Consider the following 27,496-nt stretch of genomic DNA (forward strand, 5'->3'; position numbering starts at 1 on the left):
AAAAACCATCAGAGCTTCTAAAACTGCACCTGTAGTCCTTCATGTTGAAATAGCAAGAGGTTTTATCATCCATGAAACAGCTTGTCAGAAGATCATTCTGAACAGAGAAGTCTTTAAAATATCATTACTACAGCAGAACCTTTCAAGAGACCAACACACACACTCCAGTATTCCTTTAGGGTGGGACCACTTGTAGAAACAGAGCTTTGTAAAGAGATCTTTGCAAAGTTACATTTGCTTTGCAAGGATTGTACTTAAGCAGAACTAATACTAAATCAAAAGAAGAGCAGAGATACTTGTATTAGGAATCTAGAAGGAGAATCTGCATTAAAATAATTTTGTTCTTTAAAACTCATTAAAGACAGACACACCAAAGAATTTAGAAAAACTAGTTCACTTTTTAAAACTACAGTTTAATCAGATCCAAAGACACAAATTAGAAAAAAACATTTATAGGCAAGTTAAAAACACCTTTAGAACATATCAGCATGCTGTTTCTGCAGCACTGCTGAGACAAATTAGAAATAAGTAATTATTAAAATATCACAATCACAGTGTAACTAACAGTGGTATTTTAATTTTACCATACACCAACACTTAGTTTATGGATTTGTTGAAAAATAACACTTTTTAAAAAATATATATTTTGGAATAATAAAAATGAAATTCACCAACAATGCATTATAATCTGAACCAGGAAAGGCAAATTTAGGAATACTGTAGCTATCCACTTTTATGGGTGTTTTTTCACCTTAACATATGGGCAGTTGGAGGCATAACTACTTCTGCATGAGGTAAAACTATTCCCTTGAATGTGTAACCAAGGCAGGAAAGAACAAAATTCTGTATTTTAGCTTCTTAAATTGAATAACTTATTACAATATCTTTGAATAATGCTATATTTACCCTCCTTACACTATTTTTCATTCAATACATTTTGAATGTTTTCTTCTAACTCATCTAGAACACATCTGAGGTCTTGGATTTAAAAATAACTACCTAATTACTATTTTATAATTTTGACACCTTTGTCACAGTAAGACACATCAGAAGATTCTTCACAGAAATAGTCAGCCACTGGACAAAAGTAAGTACAAAGAAAAGATGTAAAGAGAACTGAAAAACACATAGAAAGGCAAAATAGGCACAGGCAAATACTCCTTGACTTACTGTAACACAAGATATTTGCATCTTCAATATGCAGTGTTGCACTATTACAATTACCAGTCTCTAGGCACCCTGTTTCTCTCTTTTTCTGTTTCAGATTACATCATCACAATTTGGAAGCCTGATCCAACTCCAGCATGGGCCACATCTGTCTGTTCATATACTGGATTACAGTGAAAGGTAAAAGAAATTCCAGTTCAGGTTATTTCTCCCTCAGAGAGCAAAAGAAATGAGAAAGGTTGTGCAGAAGGCTAATTTGCCAAGAGGTTTATTTGAAGGAAGCTGCTGGACTGAGTCACTATCCATACAAAAAGTTTCCTCCAAAAGTGGCCTTAACTTAGACTTCAGTCGTGTATCTGGAGTCAAAATTTGTATTCATAGCCTGCAGCAGAAGACACTATCAGGGTTCGTTTTCTAACAGTGAAAGAAGCCCTTTACCTCCCACTGGAAGTGTAGCCAACAGATTAAATTTTCCCTTTAGGAAGCAGAAAGCTTGGAACTCTGAGAATGGAGCCCCACAGCCTTCGTCAGATACAGTGTATAACTGGAGGGCTCAACACTGGTCTCATATAAATATTGATACAGCCTATTTTAAGTATATTTATGCACCCTAAATATAAATCAGTTTCGTAAATTCATGAAGTTTATGCAAAGCTGATATGGATATGCACATGGATTTAGAGAAACTAAAGCCATCTAAAAAAATCAGGCCTAAGTCACTGAACGCACAGCTAATGCACAGGAGATGAAGTGGCAAAATTTGCTTTTGCACACATTTGTATAGCTAGAGTGAGAAAAAAACATGTTTTAAATATTTAATGGGATGAAAAGTTATACACTTGATGGTTAGGTTTCTGGGGAAAAAAAAAGCATACAAAAACTCATCTCAAAACAAGTTTTTTTAGATTTTTTTTCCATTTAGTTTTAACCATAACAAACAACTCTTAAGAGTATTTGGGGTTGTAACCTTGCAGGGTGACTTTGTGGGTGCCTGGATTTCACGGTGTTTGCAAAAGGTTTTGGTTAATACAGCAAACACAAAAAAATCCAGGCAGATCTAGCACAGAGGAGCTGCATCCTGAATCACAAGCAAGTCGACTCTTTGTCAAGCTCTGCGTGCAGGGTTAGCTCTCCCCTGGAACTCTCTGGTGAACCCTCTTGGGCCACTTCTTCACAGCCAGCTTGTCCACCATGACCAGAAAGAAGATCATGGTAATCCGATCAGAACAGCATCAGTTCAGCAGAGTATCTGCTTGGATACTGATTCAGCATAGCATCTAAATACTTATAGCAAATTTGTTTTTTAAAAGGAAATTTAAAACTACTCTCAAGTGCTCTTCTAAATATTACTGGATGTAAATGAATACCTAGAGGCTAGTCATGTCATGAAATGCTGTGATCAATCAGCACAGGACCAAGGTATATATTTTTTTATATGGAGAGCCTGCATCATATTAAAATCCTTAAATTAATTTCCATCCATTTTTCTAACACTTAGCACTTTTCAACATAAACAGCACTATTTCCAAACTTTCACTGAAAACAAAAAATTTTAAGCATGATTTCAGAATTTTATGAGAACTACTAAGTGAAAGTCTTAAGGGAAATGAAAGCCTAAACTATTGTAATTTGTGCTTTTAAATTTCTTTATCATTCAAGGTCAACTTATAAAGTTGAAAGCAACATTGTCACATTTGTAGGCCAATGTGAGGACAGGTTTGACCATGTATTTAAACAAACTGCCAACCATTTGTTTGCAAAGCTTCTGAGAGAAAACCACAGACTCTCTTAAAATTACTTTTGACATCAATTTGACAGGAGGTGAGGATCTTAAAAGTTCTCCACATTTTACCACTAACCAAATCAATGCCATAAAAGAGGCTCCACTACCTAGTGCACAGCCCATCAGAGAAACACAGCATTCATATTCATGTCACTTGCTTCCCCTACGGGAATAAAACAAGTTATTAAGCTGTAAAATTCCTCTAATAAATAATATACTATACTAGTAAAACTCATACCACAAGTCAGGGAAGAGCAGGGAAAATACAATGATCTCATGAAGTCTTCTCATGAAAGCAGACTTTGTTATGAAGAGCAGATTGAAATGCATACCAGTATTTTTACATGATAATATATTTTAAAATGTCACCTGTTACTGAAATCTTGTCTATGGGTCAACTTAAGAAGTGCCCACAGAAGAGTAAGTTTCCTGAATAAAAAGGGCATGCTTGTAACTTGAAAGCTAATTAAGCCTTCCCAAACACAACAGTAGTAGGCACTCCTGAAAGTATAATTTAAACATATATTTTTTTCACTAATACAGAATCGTAAAGTTTTAAAAAGTTTATGCAAGTAAATAGTTACTACCAGGGTGACTATATTTACTAACTAACATTAACTCATTAAGTGCCTCAATGAATTGCTTACAATAGGCAAATAACTGCAAAGCACCATAAAATATGGATGATATGTTGTATTTACTATTCATAATGTGCTAATCTGCAATACAGAAAACCCTTCTACCTTTTGGATATACATTAGTTAGTAAGTGAAAGAATAATTAGGTGTGTTTCCCTCATGCCCAAAACATAGGAAATTCACTTTCTACAGTTTTTCTCAGCAAGAGCAATAGTAAATCACTGCTATCTTTCTAAATTCAGTATTATAATTTTATGTGTGTAAAAGCTAAATATTGCCTAAAGCACTGGGGCTGGCTGCTCTTGACTTTGGCTGAACAGATTAAAAGGATCCAGTGCAAGGCAGAAAACCAGTAAGGCAGAGGGAAAGCATCAACAAAACCTGTTTGACTTAAAATCAGAGCACTGCCATTAGAACAAAAAACCTCTTTCCACAGTCCCCAAGATAATTTTCACAAAGGGCAGATTTAGATTCAAAATGCTTTTATATTCAGCAATCACATTTAAAGGGCAAATTCTAGGACACTACACCTAAGCATAAATTTTGTGCAGAACTAATTGTCATAATTTTCTTGTGTTGCAGTTATTTAAGGGGTTAAGACAATGAAGCAAAAACTGTATTGTAGGCACACACCAGTCACATCTGATTTTGAAACCCATATCTTCCCACTTGTGCCCAGCTAATTAACTTCCCCATATACAATAGTTCTGAACAAAATTCTTACCTGTGAATTCACTCCCACTGATGTACCTAAACCTGCTTGTTTTATGGGATTGTTTACAACATTTTTCATATTTATTAATAAAGAATTAGAAAGCCTCCATTGCATGTATGGACATACATGGCAAAACAAAAAACCAGAAGTACCAGAACATTACTGGGGAAAATGGCACATCAGATTTTGTACTGACATCCAAAAGTGATTCATTAGGTAGATATGTAGATTGCACCAACAGGATGAATTTAAGCAACAAATGCTGAAAGAATTAACCTTAACTCTACTCACCCACCCAGAAATGTGCAATTCTATTTGTTTGGGGGTTTTTTAATGTTAATGTCCCTTCAAGAACAGAAAGTAGAAATTACAATAAAGAACCAAACCAGGTTGCCCAAACCAGGACAAATGTCTTTCCTGATTCTGTATCTAATAAAAATAATCAAACACAAACTACTCTGCCCTTACTTATACACAATAACAAAACATTGTAATAGAACTTCAAACAGGTATCTGACAAACACAGCCCTATAGAAGGGGAAGTCTACTTGGGTTATCAAAGTACAGATTTCTAAGTCAGATTATTTTTATCTTAAAGATAATACAGCTTTGACTGAAACAAGAAACATCCCTGCTTACCTAAACAGACTCACTCACTCTCATTTGATATTCAGTTCCCCCTCTCTAACTGTGTAGATTAATTAGTGCTAACCTATGCATATAGAAAAGGTACACTATACTCTGGGAGTTTTAGGCAAGGAGCCAAAGGCCAGACACAAAACTATCACAGCAAGGAAACAACTCTGACCAGACTGAGAATCTGGTCCTTTAGAGAGTAAGTTAGTATTGTGACTAATTTTGCATGGTAGTATCCTCCCAAAGCTAAGGACTATCATTACACTTCTGGTACAATGAATATGCACCTCCCTAGTGCCATATTATTTGATCAAAAATTTAAGATTCAAAATATTGTGACAGAATCTCTCTCATTCATTTGTAGGTTGGTAACCAACAAGCTGCATTATTTTTCTCCAGTAGTATTTTGTGTCGGTTTTCCAGCTAAACAAAAAACAATCATGTGGATAAACAGTTTATGTTTACTTAAAAAAAAATTACAAGAAAATACAGAACACAAGCAATTAAAATGTAGCCCTTTAACAGTAGTACTCTAGCAGGGACCATAATCACAACAAATGGTCTGGAATAAATATAATCACTGCATTACTCCCTTGACACACTTCTCTAAGTCCATCAGTCAGAAGGATTTCTTTCTCTCATTATGTTAACCACAAATAGGACATGAATTCTGCATCTAAAATTCTAATTTAAAGAAAAAGCTTTTCCTCAGATTCATGTACTTCTTTGGATAAAAGGACATCAATTATCAAGCATACAGAAAATGGTTATGATAGTAATTTCACATTTGACTATCTGTGCATCAGAGCTCAAGGTAATGTTCCTGTTTTATACTGAAAAGCATCATCAAATCACTACTGTATGCCTGAAAATTCAAACCCATACTAAGTATTACAAATAATTGTAAAACACTTCTCTTCTAGAACAAGTATTTCTGGTATTTAAGGGTAAAAATGCATGTTCACTGAAATCCTGCTGCTTGCACTGTCTTCTCTGTCCTATAGCTGCCTTTCCTTCCTGAGCTGTAAAGCCCACTTGGCAGTGTATTTTTTAATTGGTTTTAGGTATTTTAAAGTAAAAGAGAACTAGATTAGCTATCAAGCCCTGGAAAAGCTGAACCTTAATTTTATTCTTTAGGTTGTTGTGGGTTTTTTTTAATCCATTCAGAAGGGCTATCTGTAATTATACTCTTTATCAGAGAAACCTAACTATAATTTGGCATCAGTAATGCTTACAGTTACATAACATACTGTAATAGTTTGAGATACTTCAAGAAAACCCTCCAAATACTGAGATGCTTATTGCAATGTCTTTGAAAGATTCAAAAGCCTTTTAGTGACTTTACATTTCCTATTTTTATCTTCTTTATAGCAGATAGTATTACACATTTGAAATATGCTTTCCACATAAAATCAAACTTGAAAATACCCACTTAAGAAACAATAGTTCAGTAAATAGAGGGTTTAAGGCAAGTCATTCATTTGGAAAAATTCATTTCCATTTGTTAATCCTAGATTGACACAATTTTATTCCACCCCATCAGTGCCTTGGGATACACAACGTACATTCAGCAAGGGGCACGCATATGACCCTATGGACATACGTTGCAAGTCCTGAGTGCCCATTGAAATAATGGTAAATTCTTCATATAAGGCGTGACCCACAGGGACATGGCATGGGAGGGGTTAATTTGTTTTGTTTCCAGTCTTGCTATTGTATGTGATTTTTCCTAGGTAATGCATTCTTTTCTTACTAAACATCTTTGCAAACAAATACAAACCCCTTTAAAAGGTGCTAAAAATGGGTTTCTGAAAACATACAAAATAATTTGTCATAGAACTTCTTAATCACTGTTTTAATGCTTGATATCTGCAGGTTATTTCTTGTTTCTGACTGAAACTATTATTTGTTGTGGAATGATTGTTCTTTTGCAAAAGATTTTCTTCTTCTAGGTTTTTGGACCACACGGGCGGGATGCTTTCGTGCTTTTTACTTCCTTTTTGAGTTCTTTTCAGTGGAAATACCAACAACACCAGGATGCTGGCAGCATGAAGACAGAAATAGCAGGAGCTAAAAAAAAAAAAAAAAAATTCAATACAACTCTGACTCCTCTTTTATGAAACTTAGGGAATGAACTGTCAAAGCCTACTTTTATAGAGTACTTGAGATATTGCACATAAGACATTTAAATCATGAAGACATCAGTATTTGCCTTTTAACTAAAGTAGTAGGTGGAAAATGCAAAATGAAGTCTTCCCCCACAGTACTTAGTAATGTAACCAAGGCAGAAAGGGAAGTCTGCTTTCAACTGTTTTTCATAAAAAGTTACTTGCAGGAAGTCATTGCCTCGTCTTGCTATAAAATAGTTCCAAGTGCATTTAGTGATCTCAAAAGTACCCTCTGGTTTTGTTATTTGTTTGTTTGGTTTTTTTCCCTGCTCCTAGGAAAAAAAAGTTACTACGGCAGGAAAATGAGATCACTTTAAGGTTTCTCATATACAACACAAACTGTTTGAGCACTAGAACACAAGGTTTCCCCAGCTAGGTCTTACAATTATCATTACAATAGCTTCAGAAATCTTACACCACAGAAAATACTTCTACTCCAACTATACAGAAAAAGGAAATGGAGAATGTGCTTACCTGTAAAAGGTGAAAGAGGGTTTTACAGAGAGCAGTACAAATGGCACGACTGTGTAACTTATTGCTATTTGAGTTGCCATCCATGTTATAATATCATAACATAGTTTAACAGCAGGAGATTCCACAAAATAGTGTCTGATATTGTTTCTAATCTGAAAAAGCAGGTAACAGTAACTGAGGTTAGGAATAAACTTTGAGAATTATCTTACTGTACAGACTTGGTTGCACTTCCACAAAATTCATAGAACGAATCTAATTGCTACAGGATGGTCAAGGATCTTTGAACTATTAAAAAAAAATCATCACCTTTCAATGAGTCAGTCCAAATTCCCTGCCTTTTAGGAACATCAATCAGAACATACAACGTATCAGTTTTAATGACATATTTCAGGAGTCTTACTCACAATTATCAAGTAGAACTTAAAGGACTCAATTTTTTATGCTGAGTCTTTTGTTCATAAAATTCTGTTAAACAATGGAATACCAAAGGTATTTAAAAAATCCAAAACCCATAGGTTTGGGTTCAGTTTTGTTTAAGTATATAATTACAAAGACACCAACAGAACTTTCCCTTTCACTTTCTTTGACTGCACTGTTGTCCTCACTCACACTCTTATTTGCTGACAAGGCAAATGGGCTCCGTGTAGCTTGGTATCTCAGTCAGCACCTTCCAGCCATCTTCAATGAAGGAAACCTTCTCTGAAAAGCTGCACACAAAGGACAGTGTAGCTTTTCCACCCTTTAGAACTCCTTGTTCTAAGGAACATATGGAAGGCTAGCTTGTTCTGATTTCATTCTTTACATTAGAAAGGTCTTTTATTCTTCTTGTCCTTCATCCTCAAATTCCCCTGTAGGTACAACATTCATATTCAGCCTTTGCTTTGTTAAGCTAAATAAAACAAGTCATGCCAGCCACTATGCTTCATCCTGACATCTCTCACCAGTCTTCTTCTACAGTCACATGAAGTGACCTGTTCATGAGCTCTCTAACGCTTCAAGTTTCGCAGAATTTCTTGTAGAGAAATCTAGTATTTTAGGACTTGAAGGACAACATTTAAGATAAATATGTAATTGCCTCATCTGGCAAGTAAACACCTGCTTATGAAAAACAATGATTAAATGGAGGAAAACTAGTTGAATATACAATTCCAGATGACAGGAGAATAAAGTGTGGGCCAGTTTTGCAGTCCTTAATAAAGGGTAGTACAGTTAAAAAATAAAAACATTAAAGTACCTCCAGCATACCTTACCAATTAATATTATGTAACTGTTCATACAGAAACTAACAATATTTTCATTTACTAGTCTGCCAATTAATACCTATTCAATATGAATACAATGCAGCTTACTAGAGAAGCCCAGGACGAAGTGCAGTGAGCACTCCAATTTACTGGACTTGTCTTACTGAGAGAACACAACTTTTACCTGTGAACTGTCCCTGAACCTTGGCGTTTGCACCATTCTCTGGCTGATGAATGTCAAAAGTTTTCTGTGACAGAGTCTGGAGAGAAGAAGGGAGCTATCCCTATTGTAAAGAAAGGACTCACTTCTGTCAAATAACAACTATACCCAGAAAGAAAGAGAAGGAGCATCTGTCTTACTGCTGCTAGTAACAACCCAAATCTGAAGTACCACCTTCCCTTAACTGTTACAGAAACAAAGAGGAATCTTCATTTTTCATTCTCCTGCATCTTCGGACACAGCAGTGGTCTGTTATTCTGTTCTACTGACAGCTGACTTTGTTTCTTTCTCTATCCCCTTGAGCAACTGATAAACCTGCTTTTGTTCTTACTCAAGCAGGACAGAGATTTCTTGGCAGATTTGCTGGTACCACATGGTTCCGAATAGCAGCTGTAAAAACTTATTAATGTGATTGTACTGCTGACTGCCCAGTTTTGAGTAGTAGAAATGGTTATCTGGTGGCTGAAGGGGAGCATTTTTCAGATATCATCTTTACAAAAGTACTGGATGGAATCTAATACTGAGGGAGACAGACTCAATAAATATCTAGAACTAACACCCACCCACCACACCTCCCATAAATTTTGATCTAGCAATAGTCAGTCATAAAGCATTTTCTAGATGATCTTATTTAACATCATCTTGTTTAGCATACCATAACAATACATGATCAGTTAATGCATAAGGAAGGGTTTCCACAAAAGATATATACAAAGATGTTACAGATGCTTGTACTTTTGCTTATTTGTACTGACCAACCCCTCCTTATCAATAATCATTCCCATTGCTCTCATAACTAAAAAAAGTAAACAAACAAAACTATCACACAGGGTGCGTGTTAACAGTAAACCACATCTTTGGACTATATAACACAATCAGCTTTCATTTACAGGACTACTTATTATTTAAGAAGGTACTTGGTTGATACTTACAGCTCGTGCTGCTAGTGTCATTAGTACTCCTGTTAAAAATGTTAAATAATATCCTGGGTAAACCCCATGCCAAATGGCAGAGAGGATGAAGGTCTGGATTGTCGGGCTGAAGGTTGCTCGCTCATAGCAGACTCTAGCAAGTCAAGGATAATTAAAGATAAACAACATGAGACAGATCACCAACAATCTTCCCAGTTATCATTTAAACTTTTAGTAGTCTCCAATTTTCAGTCTCCAATTTTTTTCTCATTCATCTCCAATACATCATTTGCAATGGAACCATAGTTTATTACTATTCAAGAATGTTGCCCCTATATTATGACTTCCAGAAAATAAAGCTGTTCATGGCTCCTCATTTAACCCCTCAATGCTAACCTGTGCTCAGTGCCATCACATGGTACTTATTTATAATTAGGTGATACAGAAGGATCCTAAGATAGGTGTTGGTGTTAATGGATCTTAGGCCACCCAAAAATGTGGTTGAAAATCTACACTGAAAGGCACAGACTATCTCACAACCTCTTGCAATGAGTCAGATGTGTATTTTTCATGAAACAAAAACAGCTTATAGGAGAAGGGATAAAGTAATAACTAACTTCAGTTTTGAGTAATAGAGATTACAGTAGAAAATGTGTCTTGTATGGCAATTAGGTAAGCATGATGATGAAATTATAATTAATGACTCTAGGGATGTGAGAATATCAAAAAAGGAGAATGCTGAATTCTGCTATTTAAGAATGGATGACTAGGCAAGGTCCTCTAATAAGGAATTCTAGAGGGAAGAAGGGAAATAAGAATCTAAGAAAAGTAGTTTCCAGACAACAACATTAAATGGCACAATGACAAACCATCATGATGTGGAAGAATGATAGGAAACATGGTAAGGTCCTGACATGGCTTCATCAAAAGTTCTTTAATGATCTGAAAACCAAAAAGCAATAGGAAATATGGAAACAGATGCACACTAACATGAAGTGAAAATAAACAGCACAACCATGCATAAAAACAAACCTAAGGCTACTGTACAAAAATGAGTTTCAACTAAAAAAAAGGCCATAGAAACCAATATGTAAAAAGGTTTTATAAACACACAGCAAGCAACAGAGAGAAAAGAGTGCATATCTATTAATCAAAGAAGAAGACAAGCTAATGATACAGAGGGCCAAAACATTCATTGCTAATGTAACTACTGCAACTTCTGTATATACAGAAACTGCTGAGACCAAATGATAGCCATGTTACAGAGCAGAAGGTAAATATACAGGATCTGAATAAGGAAAGATAAAAAACGTATTTTGCTACTTTAATTGATTCCAGTCAAAGGGATGTGGTAATTTTGTCTTGTGAGGTCCTCAGTGGAGGGTACCAGTAGAGCCCTTTCCCCTTACCAAGGGCCTGAGTAATGAACTGAGTAATGGCCTGAGGAGGGGGCAGATGCATGGATATGTAATACACAAAAACTATCTGAGGACAGGTATATTGTCCACAATAGATCATCTGAAAGAGGAAAGTAACTATGGTCAAACTAAATCGTAACCAAGGAATTTCAATGAGACCTTTGAAACAAAGGTGTCAGCCTAGTAAATAGAAAATCACAAAATCATAGCATGGCACCTTAAAGCTCATCTAGATCCAACCCCCCTGGATGGGCAGGGACACCTCCTACCAGACCAGGCTGCACAAAGCTCCATCCTATCTGGCCTTGAGCACTTCCAGGGAGGGGGCAGCCACAATTTCCTTGGGCAACCTGGGCCACTGTCTGACCACCCTCAAATTAAATAATTTCTTTTTAATATCTAACCTAAATCTCTCCTCTACAAGTTTCAAACCACTGCCTTTTGTCGTCTCACTACACACCCATGTAGAGAGCCCTACCCCAGATTTCTTGTAGGCCCCCTTCAGATATTGGAAAGTTGCTACAAGGTCACCTCACAGCCTCCTCTTCTCTAGGCTGAACAACCCCCACTTCTTTAGCCTGTCTCCATAGGGGAGGTGCTCCAGCCCTCTGATCATTTTAGTGGCTCTCCTCTGGATAAGTTTCAGGACCTTTATGTCCTTCTTTTGTTGGGGACTCCAGAACTGGACACAGCACTCCAGGTGGGGTCTCACAAGAGCAGAAGAGAGGGGGAGAATCACTTCCCTCAGCCATGTGTGTGTCAGCCATCTGCATCTTCGATGCAGCCCAGGACCTGGTTGGCTTTCTGGGCTGCAAGCACACACTGATGGCTCATGTTGAGCTTCTGGACCACCCTCTCCCCCAAGTCCTTCTCCTCAGGGCTGTCCAGTACCTGTGCATGGGATTGCCTCGACCCAGCTGCAGAACCTTGCACTTGGCCTTGTTGAACTTGATGCAGTTTGCACAAGCCCACTTCTCAAGCCTGCCAAGGTCCCTCTGGATTCCAACCCTTCCCTCCAGCATGTTGACTTCACCACACAGTTTGTGGTGAAGTCACCACACTTCACCACACAGTTTGTGGTGAAGTCACCACACTTCACCACACCACAACAGCACTGCTCTGAGTACCAACCCTTGAGGGACACCACTCGTCACACATCTCCATTTGGACACTGAGCCATTGATCACAACTCTTTGGGTGCAACCAGCCAGCCAGCTCCTTATCCAGTGGTCCATCCATCGAATCCATAGTGTTCCAGTTCGGAGATCAGAACGTTGTGTGGGACAGTGCTGAACGCTTTGCACAGGTCCAGGTAGGTGACATCTGTTGCTCTGCCTCTGTCCACAGGGGCTGTGACCCCACTGTAAAAGGCCACCAAAGTAGTCAGGCAGGACTTGCCCCTAGTGAAGCCGTGTTGGCTGTCACCAATCACCCTTTTGTTATCTGCTTGCCTTACAGAGCCTTCAGGAGGATCTGCTCCATGATCTTGCCAGGCACAGAGAGACTGACTGGCCTGTAGTGCCCCGGGTCATCTTTTTTTCCATTTTTGAAAACAATTTCCCCTTTCCCAGTCAGCGGGGACTTCCCCAGACTGTCATGACTTTTCAAATATGATGGACCAGTGGTTTCGCAACGTCATCCACCAGTTCTTTCAGGAGCCATGGGTGAATCTGATGAGGTCCCATGGACTTGTTCACCTTCACATTCTTTAGGTGGTCTCAAATCTGCTCTTCATCTATAGTGGGAGGATCTTCCTATTCCCAGTTCCTGCCTTCAGCTTCTACAACATGGGGGGGTGTGACCAGAGTCCTTGCCAGTGAAGACAGAGGCAAAGTAGTCATTGGGTATCTTGGCCTTCTCTCCATCTTGGGTGACCAGCTCTCCCATTTTCTTCTGGAGTGGGCCCACATTTTCCCTAGTCTTCCTCTTATTATTGGAATGCCTACAGAATTTTTCCTGTTGTCCTTAGCCCCCCCTTGCCAGATCCAATTCTTTCTGTGCTTTTGCTTTCCTAATCTGATCTCTTGCTTCTCTGACTACTTCTCTGTACTTCTCCGCTGGTATCCATCCCTGCTTCCATCCTCTGTAAACTTTGTTTATGCCCTTAAGTGTGTCCAGGAGTTCCTTGCTCATCCACACCAGCCTCCTGACACTCCTGCCTTCCTTCCTCTTCATTGGGACACATTGGTCCTGGGCATGCAGGAGGTGATCCTTGAATACAGACAAGCTTTCCTGGGCTCCTTTCCCATCCAGGGCTTTACCCCATTCTACCCTATTAAGCAGATCCTTGAAGAGACTAAAGTCTGCCCTTTTAAAATCAGGTGCCATTAGCTTACTTTGCACTTTCCTCGGTGCCCTAAGGGTCTTGAATTCTCCAGTGTTATGGTCACTGCAGCCTGGCCTCCTATTAATTTTTTACATTGCTCACCAGCCTGTCTCTGTTGGTGAGAACAAGGTCTAGCAAAGCTTCTTTTCTAGTTGGTTCCCGTATCATTTGGAGGAGGAAGTTGTCATCAATGCACTCAAGGAACTTTCTGGAATTCTGGTGCTTTGCTGTGTTGTCCCTCTAGCAGATGTCAGGGTGATTAAAGTCTCCTGTGAAGACCATGGCTTACAAGTGCAAAGCACCTCCTATCTGTCTAAAAAGGTCCTTATCCACTTGGTCATCCTGGACGGGTGGCCTGTAGCAGACTCCTACTATGATATCACTTTGCCCTGACTTACCTTTAATTGTTACTCATTGGGTCTCTGTGAGCTCATCCACCCCCAGGAAGAGCTCCATGGACTCCAGCTGGTCACAGATGTAGAGAGTGACACCCCCTCATCTTTTGCCTTTCCTGTCCTTCCTAAACAGTTTCTATCCAGCCATCCCCACATTCCAGTCATAGGAGCCATCCCACCCCATCTCGGTGATACCAATGACAAAACCCTGAAGGCAGGCAAATGTGTAACTCCTCTTGTTTATTCCCTATGCTTTGTGTGTTTGCACAGAGGCATCTGAGATGTGCCCCCTTCGAAACAGGCATACAGGAAAAAAACCTAGGAAAAAGCACTAGAAAAAATTTTAGCACATCAGGGAGATGCCTTGGAGCAAAATACTAGTCATCAAAACCTGGTCTGGCATTGCCTAATGTTGCCCCACCAGCACCATGACCTCTGTCTTGGCCAAAGCAGAGAATCCTTCCTGAAGACAGAGAAGCCTGCACCCAGGGAGGGGACTCTCAGTGCAGTATCCAGGGAGCAACAGCCCATCCCTACCACTCATGAGCACCTGAACTCCTGGTGTGCTTCCCTAATCAGCATGTGAACCAGGGGGTCCCACAGAGCTGGAGCACCCACATCTCCTACAGGCAGCAGCACATACAAGCAAGGGGGCCCACACACCCATAAGGAGCTGTGGTTCTGTGACCCACACATCCTTGGGAGTGAGCTGTGGCTTGTATACAACTATGTGTGTGCATGTATTTTTTTGCATGTATTTTTTATTTTTTTTTTAAATTCTTTGGGTTTAGTTACAGGATAGTGTTTAGAAATTTGGTTATTACATCAGGGCATTAAGCACTTACAAAACATTATCTGTTCTACTACAGATATTAATTCTGAATGTGTATTTCACTGACTCATTATTAATTAGGTCATGTTAATAAATTGATAAATGGCTTCAATCTTTATTTGGTTTAAACTGCTTTAAGCAGATTTTTTCTGCATTCAGGAGCTAGCAAAATACCTAAATTCACTAATTAAATTTCAACTATATCAGTGCAAGGCAGGCAAGATATATAACTAGAAAAACAATTGTTAGGCTTCAGTTTCAAAAGTTAAAAGTAAGCTTAAAAACTCCTCCACAGATTTGCCAATAATAAATTGTGTTTAAATACTTCACTTAACTTCCTAAGAGGAAACCAAGGAAATATGGTCATCACAATAGGCTAAGAAAATCTATTCAAATATGGGTGGTTCAGGTTACCTATTAGTTGCTCTAACAGTGGGAATGTGCATGTTCAGCAAGGTACTCCTCTTGGTCTGGTTCTATCCTTTTACTACTACTTGTGCAGTAGACAGAGAAGTGTATTTTTCTACCTTGTCTTTCCTCCCCCCCCCCCCCCCCCTTTTTTTTTTTTTAATTTGTGTGTGTGTGTGTGTGAAGGAATGAAGGAAATTGGCATTGTTTTCTTAACAGATAGAGCAATAGAATCCAAAATTATCTTAGCCAACTTGAATAGTGTTCTGAAATCAACAAGATGAAGTCCAAAATCTAGAACATTTACAAAACTGGAAGATACAAAACAGTACCCATACATTTAACATCACTGAAGAAACCCAGCTGAGTGTGAATATGAATCAACAGTATGAAACACTGAGTATCAGCTGAGCATGAATCAACACTAGATTGCTGCTGAAAAAAAAAAAAAAAAAAAGACAGAAGTAATACTGTAATGTGTTAACAATAGTTATCTAAAGAAAAAAGGTAATTAGTTCACTCAAAGCAATAAACTCTTCCTTTAACAAGCCAAGGAAAGACCTTGAAGGTCCTAGCATAAGTCCTACAACCACTGTAGGATGACACAGTTTGGAAAGAAACCAGAAGAGAGCCGCCTGAAACACAGAGGTTTTGCAAACATGACCAAAGACAAATGGACTTAGATGTTTTCCTAGGAAAAAAGAATAAACAGGATGAAGGTGAATGCAACAGCTTCTTTAGTCAGGAAAAATTACCATGATATATATTGTTGATATATGCTGCTATGGAAATATGCATTTTAACTTGCATGCCTGTAACAATAATTCCTTTGAACTGCTGTATTTTGTGATCTAAATTAAACATCTCTTAAGACTTCTTAATGATCTGTAGATTGTTATGTGTTTCTACAAAGTGTTTGCTTTTACACACAATCAGGGTTTAAGTTCAGTTCTTCTTTTAATAGTATCAGAAAAAACCAGAATGAATGCTGCTATGAATGTGACACCTGGTATTTCTGCATTTCATGCGAGATAAATGTCCAGTATCCTAGATACCTCCATAAATGATACACAAGTGAGATATTAAAAGTGGATGTTTAAAGTAGTCTATGAGCTTGTGCTCTATTTAAATATTGCAACTAACCAAATTATTGGTTATATAATACATGCTCTGGGCCAATATTTATGCCTCGTATATAATGATTAAAACAATCTCTTACTTTCTACAAACTTTTAAGACAATCACCCACACTTCTCCCTTCCACAATAACAGAAACAGGGTGTATTTTGACTACCCGCAAAGATTCTTATACCATTGTTCTTAAAACCTTAAGACCAATTAATTATTCTTAAATTGAGCTTAATCATTCTTGTCAGGGACCAGACCTCAGGAGATGTATTCTGGGAAGTGGTGTGAAACAGCACTGTAAGCCTTGCCCCCCAACACATGCTCCTTGTGAGCATTCCAAAGAGACTGTCCAATGCCCATGGAAATGGCCAGCATATGGTCTAGAGCCTGCACACAATAGAGATAAGGACTGAGGAGCAAAGTGGGTGGAGATCTGCTCTGTGTGTTCCATCTGCTATGTCTCAACCACTCTTACAAAGTGAAACAAGCCCATAACATTAGGGGCTGCACTGCTGGGTCTGGGAGTTCCTTTGACACCAACCCTTTCCTGTTGGATGGCCCAATGCCAGATCCAGGACAGGTGATTTTCTGTTATCTATCTCAGCTTTTCTTCTCCTACTCTCTTGCTTCCTCTCTTTCCTAAAATCATTAGGTAACCACAGTTTTTTTTCTCAGGTTATGAAGCTTGAACATACATGTATTGTGACTTTTGTGATCTAAATAATCAGGCTTTATGACTGCCCAGCCTGAGCTTATAAAATAAAAGTCTCAGCTTTTATTCCTTCCACAGTTCTAATGAAATCTTATGTTCAAATACAAACCTTGAGTGTCATTTCACCTTAATCCAGTCAAGGGGTATCAGATGGTTAAGTCTTCCCTCAGGCCAACATCATTTGGCTACTCTCTCAACCAATTTGGCTCTCTCAACCAAAAATTAACACCAATTTTAATTTCTGTTTTTAATTTGGCTAGAAAAATATTTAGGGAAGATATTGAGGAAGAACACACTATAAAGAAATTTGAGGGAAGCAACCTTCTGTTGCCAGACACCCTAGAATAAGAGATTACGTCCTCTGAATGATCCCAAGATCACTCAATGAATGGGTCTCAATGAAAACTTGCACCTATTTATAAAAGATCATCTATATATAGAGACACTTTTTACTTTCTAATTACTACAGAGAAGCAGTAAAAGCATTACACCTATTTCCCAGATGAGGAAAAAAACACTGCTTTCTGCAGGCTGGCAGCCAAAGATGTGCATTTTGTTTGCTGTTCTCAGCAACATACACTCCTTTGAATACCAAGAGGGGGAAAAAAGAAAAACTTCCAAAGATTAATACTTTCAGGTTCCCTATGACCAGTGAAGAAATCATTTCAATCATTACCTTACAGTTTACACTAAGACAGAAGTGCTAAATTCAGAGGCTTTAATTCAAGAAGAATGCCCCATGCAATTGCTGAACAACTGTACCTTTTTCTGGGGTTTAGCTTTAAATGTTATATCACCTTCAAAGACATTTATGTAAAAAACTTCATTGGTGAAAAGCCTTCCTTTAAAAAATAAATACCTTTTAAGCCAAAGTGCTGTTTGGATATTCCAGTTATCAAGAAACATCTTGAAACTCGTGGAAAACTGAAAAGAAAACACAAAAATTTTATTTCCATAATTATATTACCAAGTCTTTCAGAATTATGACATATAAATCATAATATCATCCACCCTACTTTGTGATGAGTTGAACAAGGAAGGTATTTACTCAATTACTTAAAACCACAAAATATTTTGTAAGTCAACTGACAAACAGAACATATTTAAAACAGACTATTTTCCATTCTTTCCTAAGGGTGTGAACACAATTTCCGAATTAGAACATATTACTCATTATCTTGAGGAACAAAATGCATAGGAAAAGTTACTGAAATTACAAGCAGCTACCTACATGGGCACATATTTTATTTGAAAGAAACATGAACAAACCTCTATTTGCTGGATTCTCAGATTTGATATTAGATCCCAATGTGTAACACCATTTTTATCATAGCCACTAAAACCAAACCCTGCTGCATTGTTTATTGCATCTGCTGCAATGAAACAAAAAGAAACAAATTAATTATAAACTGCCTATATTACAAATTGTGCATCACACAACACATAGTTTATTCTGAATATTGCATTTCAAAGGCTACATACCCATTTAGTTTTAATATTTATTTTTAAATTTAATATAATTTAATTTTTTGAGTATTTTTAAAATACTTTAAAAAATTTTTTTTTAAATACTGTATTAGAGTCTTAAACAAATAGAAAATAACCCAAGCAATGCACTGACTCTCAATTAAAAACTTTCACTAAAGCAAAAAAATGAAAGGAAACACTATGGACTTCACAGTATAGATGTCCCCCCCTCTGTCATTTCTCCAACTTCAACTTGCTTGACAGAAGAATAAACTCTATTAGATACATCAAGACCAGGAAAGAGTAGCTGACTGTAAGGGTAGCAGTGTCTCACTCAGATATGTTCCTTTGGTCTTCATTATACAGTAACAGTGATGTTTAAAGCAGAAAGATAAAATTGCACAATTCATTTCAAACAGGTACAAATAAACAACACCACACAGAGCAGTGCAAGAGAATAGTGCAAAAGAATAATAGAGTAATTTACTAAGCAGTGCAGTTTGCCAGATTTCCACGAGTGGCACGAGGCCACTGCTAACACCACTTCTGAATGTGAAGACACAGCAACACATGTCAAAGGTCAAACAGTTCAAAGCAAACAATATTGGACTCTGAGTAGAAGCTGCTACCATCAACTGGACTGTGCAGGAAAAGACAAGAGAACTCAGTGTGAACACAGCTTTGCTTTCAGTCTTCACCTTTGACTCAGCTTTGCTGGCTCATACAGTAAAATTCCCTTAGCTCTATTTCTCAAATTAGGATGGCCTGCTAAGGTAAATGAATTTTTTTGCAAATATTGACTCTGTTGAGCCAGGTGATTGGTTGCATGCATCCAAACATGGACACACATCTATGAGGCATGAACCCAAGCACACATCCACTTGCATGGATTAATGACTGACTGGGCCCTTCTTCCAGTTCAGAGAAGTCCTGAGGAATTGGATGCAAGATACACAAAAGTCTCTACAGAAGCAATATAGATCTTAATTCTCAAAGTACATAGGTTGAGCTTTCTCTATTAGCTCAGAATACATACAAACCAGTAATTAGATTGTCAGCTTTTAAGTTACAGCTAAGAGGGCAAGATAAACTGTTCAGTGTGTGATACAATACTAAGAAGAATTTACTTAGTAACATGTAAGAGAAATTAAACTCTCCAGCATTTTCCTTTCTTCTTAGCAACTTTTTCAACATATTAATCCCCTGTATTTGGAAACCAAAGGAAACAACTGACTGAAGCAGTTCCTTTCCTGAAGTTCACGTACTTACCACAGTCTGGGAGATACTCATCAATACCAATTTTTAAGAAATATATTTGAAAGCAATGAAATTGACTGCTATACATCTGGCATGACTTGCTGATGCCAACTTCAAATATTAGACAATGATGTAACACTCAATTAGAAACAGCCAAAAACATAAGCTCCACAATCTCTTTAGCTACAGTACAGAGAGTAAGTACCCATTTTATCAACTTGTATTTTGGTAAGTATTCATTTTAAGCAAACCATTTTATCAACAGATCTTCTTTTTTCCTTGTGCAAAAGAATAGTGATGTACAGCTCAGAAGCATACCATCCAGTAAATCTTTAAGGTCCCTTCACATTCTACTCACACCATTTGAAGTTTAGACAAAGTAAAGTAGAAGGAAGATTGAAAAAGCTGCTTAGCAAAATAAAAGTAAGGAGTTGATACAGTTTATATTCTTCAGCATTTTATGAAAGGAGTGCTAGCTCTACACCACTACCAAGTGCATAAAGAGAAATCCATCTAAAGTATTACAGAAAAAAAAACCCCAATGAATATTATTATATTATTAATTTTTCAGATTACTCCTACTCTTTACAGACAATGATACTGGTGCATAAAAGCAAAATATTCAAAATTATTTCATTCCACAACAAACCCCAGAATTACTATATCCAGCCAAGCTAAAAGCACTTCATTCATTGACCAGGAATGAAACCAGCAGCTGTAAATGAGTCACGCTGTTCTGCTGCACTAAAGCTTTCTTTATTGCATTGTTTCCCACAGTTTCTCTCTCAAAAGAATCATGAAACAAATATGTAAAACTGGGTAAGAGGAGGAAGCTGATGAAATCTGTTTTGTGAGCCACTTTCAAGATGTCAGGTTACATAAATACAGCATTTTGCATTTGTACATGATGTTTTCTTCAACAGTACATGAAGTGAAAGGCAAAACACTCTTTATATTATCTATTCAGTGTCATAAATGAGTGATTATGGGTCTTGTCCAATTAGATGGGATACCATTAGGGTCATTAGAACTATTAGTAAATGAAGTAAATAAAGACTAAAACTGAAGTGTCACCCACCAAATTCTGGAAATGCTACTGTAAATGCCATCTAATATTAACAACACTATCATACAGCTTAATTTCAATATACTAATTTTTCCTTCATGCTTGAGTAACACCAAGCAAATTGCAGGCAACTTACCAAAGAAGGAGGCTTACAATAACTTTTCTGATATGCCAGAAATCAAGGTATCAAAAAAAGCAAAAGTAAAAAAAAAATAAATAATCAGGGATTGTACATCAGACTACAATTTTTTTAAAATGAAAAAGTCATTGCTCATTAAAACGCTTTCCAAAACCCCTTACGCTTCACTCAGACTTGTTCAGGAAATCATGATCTCATTTGCAACACTGTCACAACATTTTGCTTAGATTTATGGTAAGGTTTGTTCTCAAAAAGAGAAACACCATTCAATATACTTCAGCAATACCTAATAATACTTAAATGTAATAATGTTGTCATAAAGCCTCAAGAGGGCACTGTCACTTTTAAATACAGGCTTAGCGTGCAGCATCTCAAATGAAACTCAATATATACACTTTCTTATATTTTTAAAAAATATGCATACTTACCTAAAGTCCATGCAAAGTAATACTTGGGTCTGGCAGCCATTAGAGACACGTACAGGTAGAAGAGCCTTACAGGCCATGATGCTGTGGCTCTGAAGTTATCATCAATGTTGTATTCCACAGGCAAAGTTTTTGTAATAGTCATGTGGAAGAGTAAGGACAGTCCACAGATTAAGAGTTTCTGTGCCACGGCTATCTGAAAAGTTTAAAATGGGAGACTTGGTAAGCTTCATTTGTTAATGTTAATCATCCAGAAACAAAGCCAAGTTATAATCTTCCTTCCCTAAAAAAGATGTATATATATGCCAATTTTTTCAGTACTATATACTACCAACTATAGAATAATTGGTAACATTTTAAAGAGGTTCAAGGAATATTGTTATCTTGACTAAACTGTGACCACCACTTCTTATGGCAAACACAGCAAATCCAGTATGACTACAGCGAGGCTCCAAAACCCCTTTTAAATAAAGGGAACACCTTTTGCAACCCCCCCCCCTTTTTTTTTTTTCTTTTTTTATTCGATTGTGAAATTACTAAAGCCAGTAAGATGTTAAGACATTATATCATAACTCATATTATTTTGGATGAGTACAATAACTGCACAGATTCCAAAAACAATGGCAAAACCTCCATTAGTTTTTGGGAATCTTTGGTATAATGCAGTTGTTCAATTGCTGTCCTACCCACTAAATCCATCATCTCTGTTACCAATTTCAAACCAACTAAAATATTGAAATAATTTATGAATTTTCAATCAAAATACCTTAGTTCTATATAGTTCTATACCTCAGCTGTTTTCCCAAATGGAGTGATCAAACTATGAGGGGTCAGACTCACAGACATGTACAGGACCTGGACTCAGATTTTGTGAAAATTCAGTGTCCCTAGAACCACCAAACTAAAGAGTATGTATTTTAGGAAAACATTTCTAAGGTTCCATTATAAAATACAGAGAGTAATAATGCATGACATTGACTGCTGTAAGTCACCAGTCTGATACACATCCCAAGGGCAGATACCATGTTCTGTTTAAGTTTTTAAAGTTACACAGTAATTAAGCACCTACAAAAAAGAAGTTTGAGACTTAGTTAATTTAAATGTATTAAATTTAATATTAATTAAATTAAAATTTTCAAGTTCTGACTAAATACTCTTGATATTTAAATTTTACCATTACAGTTATAATTTATATTACCATCCCAGAGACACTAAACTTGGCAAGGAAACAATCTAGCTATTTTTCTTTGAAGCATCAGAGCAAGAAGACAATTAGAATCCTTTTTCTGTTCATACCTGCCCAAACTTTTAATGATAATGTCCTGCTTTAATTAAGAGTGCAGCTTGACATGTCTAGGTTTAAAATAAAGAGTAATCCTGTTCCATGATTCAGAACGGAGCTTTCAGTGCCCAAATGTAACCACTGCTTCCTTTGAGACACACAGAGTATCAGAGATTCACCCAGTCACACAGGTGTAAGAGTTGGCACAACTTTAATAAAAATTTGAGTGGAAAAAAATATAAGTAGGTGAGGGTAACTTTGGATATTGCACATATTTCATATGGCTCACCTCAGCTGATATTTCAGAGAGGATCAGAAAACGCAGCTAATTAAAGAAATTCAGGAGGCAGCTACCTGTTAACAGCTAAAGCTAGTGTTTAATTATTTGTTTCTATTTGTCCTCTAATAAACTAACTACATTTCAGTATTTTATTCTATTACAGAAGTTCAATGTAGAGGGCATTAACTTTCTAGAAGTGTTCCCTTTCTTTCTCTGCGAGAACAGAGGGAACATTCAGTTAGTTTAACTACTTCAGGAATTTAAATATAAATTCATGTTAATAAAATCAATTATTAACAGTAACAAATCTTTAATTTTGGTATTCAATATTGGATGCATGCGAAAGTTAGATATTTGTTAATATCAAAAGGTATCATACCAAATTTTCAAAGACAGTTGCAAAGATTAAAGTTGCAAAGTCTAAACTATAACTAAAAGCCCATCTTCAATTTAGCAAACAGTATTTATGGGCTGGTAGCCTTTGCATGAAACCAAAAACATAAGCATCAACATATAAAATAGGTGTTTTCCATCTGAAGGTCTCTACAATGTATTAAGTATGTTTTGTCAATTTATAAATAATTGCTCTCTGTTTAAAGGCCTGCTTTTTGCCACTACCTCCATTTACCAGTTTTTCTGTTGGTAAATATAAATCATTAATCTCCATATTCACCCCAAAATATAATAGAACCATAGAATGGTTTGTGTTACATGGAACCTTAAAGATCATGTAGTTCCAGACCCCTGCACGCCCAGGGACAGCTCCCACTAAACCACATTGCTCAAAGCTCCTCCAACCTGGCCTTCAACACTTCCAGGGATGAGGCAGTACCTCTTTGCTTAGTACCTATTTGGAAGTTTTTAACTTGTGGAGGTAAGAGACCTTCCTTTAAGGAAGAGCAGAGAATCAACAAAATTTATCTTAAGAAAAAATAATTATCTCAAATAGGGCTTTGCAATAAACTGTACTTATAAAAACTAAACTGCAGTTGTAGAAAAAGTACTGAAGCAGGAAAATGGTTTTTATTTATTAAATTCTCTATTTCTATAGAATTATTTTGCAGCTATATTGAGGTATAGGGATAAGCATAACTACATTCAGAAGCAGCAAGATTTTTTATTTTTATTTTAAAGACATCCCAGAACCACAACAAAGCACAATAAGACAGCTTAATGGGTTCACTATCAGGGATATTAATATCCTTTGCAAAAAAAAAAGTGATGAAGACAACCTTCTGCTTCTAGAAGGACTGGGAGCTGCAGTTTAAGGACTGGTTTAAGCAAAATTTCTGAAGGACAATCCAAGCACAGGAGGCAAATGCAAAGCATCAGTTCTGCTATGTCCTCTCACCTTGGCATCAGTTATTTGCTCTTTTTCCTTCTGGTAAGTCCAATTAGACAAACAAGCCAGTTTTTAGGCTGTATCAAATTGTTTGAATCAGACCAAAATGTAGGGCAATGCATGTTAGCAAAGGACCCAGAACCCACAGCCAGGACCCACCACAGTAAGCAAGAGTTTATCACTTGATAGGCCTTGACCGAGTATTAAACTTGAGCCTGACACAGCACTCAAGTTTTCATACAGAAATAGAAGTCCTCACCTGAAATTAAAATAATCTGTAGTTCAATTACCTACAGAAATTAATTTCGTAAAACATTAATTTACTTTCTACTGATTAATTAGGTTACTAATACAAGCTTCTTTATCAAGGCATAAATGGGTAAACACTGGATTGCACAATCACAGGATGAATGTTTTCACCAGGATGAAGTAACTAATTTAGGAATCTGAAGCTTAATTTCATTCATTCTTTAAGGTTTTCAACATATCAAAATAACTGTTCTGTTAAGGAATTAGAAGATCATAACTTGCAGGCTAACTTTGACCTCATATGAAGTAAAATATACAATTTATTTTACAACACAAAAGGTAGGAAGTTCTAGTAGAAAGTCACATGTTTTTTATGAACAAAAACTGGGCATACCTGTACGAAAATAGCTACTATACTCAACACTGGCAAGGGAAAAATGTACTTAAGCTAGAAGACAGTGTCAGGACAAAACAAAACATGCATAATTAGATAGGAATATAATTAGATTGAAAGCTAGATACCCAGAGTCAGAGAACAGAGTTCAGAAATAGCTTTCTAATTGAACAAATATGGGTGAAACACTTACTGAACTCAGGCATTTTCTAAATAAATTACTGTGTAAACAAACATAAAAGCATACAGAAAAGCCGAAAAGAAACATTTAAAAAATTATTTGAATGAACTTGTTCTTGGTTGATTAATAAAATCAATAAAGATCTCAATATAATATTGAGCTATATTAAAGTATATTACTTTGGGGAGGGCTAGCACCTCAAATTAAAAAAAATAAAATAAAAATTGGTAATTAAGCAAACCTTTACAACGTGTAGGAAGAGGCTGCATAATAAGAAAGAAAGCAGGTATCCGCTGGCAGGAATTTTGTATTTTAATGGTAACCATAATAAAAAGAAACTTACAAAGACAGATATTAATTTCTGAGAGTTGACACCATTTTGAGCACCAACAATTGATAGCTTGCAAAAAGGCACAACAGGAGGAATATAAGAAATAGGTTTTAATATGCTGACTTGATTTATTTAACATGCAATCAACACAGCAAAAAAATACTAAACCAAGTTGATATCATGCAGTCAACAGATAGTATAGTATAGAGGAAGAGGCTGGCATGTACTACTTTGGTTACGTAATTATATTTAACAAGAAATGAAATTTACTGTAACTCATCTAAAGGTTTTTTGTTGTGGTTTTCATTTACTTCATTAACATTTGCTGATCCCCTATGCATTTTAATTTTTTTTTTGAGTTACCTAATAATTTATTCTTCTTGAAATAATAACACAAGAATCAAGGAACGAGTTAATGGTATTTAAGCATTCTTCTAGAACAAGACAATGACTATTTTAATTGATGCAGCAAATGTAGTGAAATTATATCATCTTCAAAAGCACACAATACTCACTGGTGCTATAAAATGAAGTCAGATTTCTCTAACACCAGTGCTGAGATGAAGTATCAACAGCAAAGACAGCTTTTTATTTTTATGTCAAAAGCTAATGCAGCATAAATCGCAAAAACTTCCAAGCATTTTAAAAGCAATTCATTTGAAGAAAAAACACTTACCTGAAAGAAGAATCCATTATAAATTTACATTTATTTCTATTGACTGTGTTCAGATCACTAACAAGATTATATGGTAAAAAGGTAGGAAGTCCTACCAGGCAATCAGCAGATTTATGTCCAGAAGCACTAATGCTGGCAGGCTTGCTTAGTTCCATCTTATTTGCAATAAATTGTCTACATATTTTCCTGCAGAAATAGGATCTTAGTACATAAGATGTGATGCCTTTACCAAGCCAAAACAATGTTGAAAAACCTTTGTCAGTACAACACATCAACGCAGACTACAGACTATGAGAGGCCAATCTATGTAAGGAATTCTCCTGTGTGCTTTGCTCTTCCTATTTGCTCCACAGAACACTTATATGACTCAGGTGCTTTGACAACATGTAGAACACTCTGAAGTGTTATCATCCTCCAGCCAGTTTTTACATTCCTGTGGTGCAAGTTACTGCACCCACACCAGAGGGACAAAACGGAAGCTGAAAAGAGCCCTCATTCACATTTAAAGGATGAGAGTTGGTGAAGAACACACAACTGCTGGGGAAGCACTCTCTGTCAGCCCAGGTGTGGGGATGGTAACCTCTAGATGGCAGGACCAGACAAGCAGCTCCACGTGGAAATGCTCGTCTTCATCTGCTCCAGCAATAGTTGATGGTCCACAAGACAAGCATAAAGCAGGTATCTGACACTAGAATTAGCAGAAATATTCCATTTGACTCCACAACAATTCTACTTTTTATGTGTGGTAAAAATTATCTCAGGCACATACAAATTTACAAGTCTGATATACTCCTATTTAAGAGAACAGAGGGGAAAAACCCCAATATTCAATAATACCCTGAACATTAAAATAATTGGATTAAATTTAAAAAAAAAGAGAGAAAAAGGATATGTGGTATGGATTACTAGTGTTACGGCTAGTACAAACTAGCCATTTTGCTACAGCTCCAGACCAAAATGCATCTTTAATACCTCTCTCCATGAATGAAAGCAAGAAAAATGAAATTGTTCCTATGAGTGTTTTTTTGACTTGGTACACATGACCATTTTCTACTTGCTGCACGAAGACATTACATAATAGGAGAATTTGAGAATGTTCATGAAACCTTCAGAAACTTTTAAGTATCGTCAGCTTCTGAATGACAAAATGTGCACTTTGTCTTCCTAGGACTTCTTTTTATGCCCAGCATATGCTTTGAAGGAAACATGCATGAATTATTTTAAGTTAAAGATGA

The 27,496-nt window shown here is 36.8% G+C and overlaps 1 protein-coding gene across 4 annotated transcripts in view; it reads right to left on the reverse strand.

Annotated features, from left to right (window-relative positions):
• Window positions 1–392: 392 nt before the first annotated feature.
• MBOAT2 (membrane bound glycerophospholipid O-acyltransferase 2) overlaps window positions 393–27,496 on the reverse strand; it is a 110,143-nt gene continuing 83,039 nt past the window's right edge. For all 4 annotated transcript variants that reach the window (XM_071741865.1, XM_071741864.1, XM_071741866.1 and 1 more), the window contains 6 exons: window positions 21,530–21,722; window positions 18,442–18,545; window positions 18,032–18,096; window positions 9,975–10,107; window positions 7,582–7,733; window positions 393–7,009 (listed from right to left, as the gene is read on the reverse strand). In XM_071741865.1, the coding sequence (XP_071597966.1) occupies window positions 6,787–7,009; window positions 7,582–7,733; window positions 9,975–10,107; window positions 18,032–18,096; window positions 18,442–18,545; window positions 21,530–21,722 (870 nt within the window). In that variant the 3' untranslated portion in view covers window positions 393–6,786. The remainder of the gene's footprint in view (window positions 7,010–7,581; window positions 7,734–9,974; window positions 10,108–18,031; window positions 18,097–18,441; window positions 18,546–21,529; window positions 21,723–27,496) is intronic.

Source organism: Heliangelus exortis, chromosome 3 (assembly GCF_036169615.1).
Source record: "Heliangelus exortis chromosome 3, bHelExo1.hap1, whole genome shotgun sequence".
NCBI lineage: Eukaryota > Metazoa > Chordata > Aves > Apodiformes > Trochilidae > Heliangelus > Heliangelus exortis.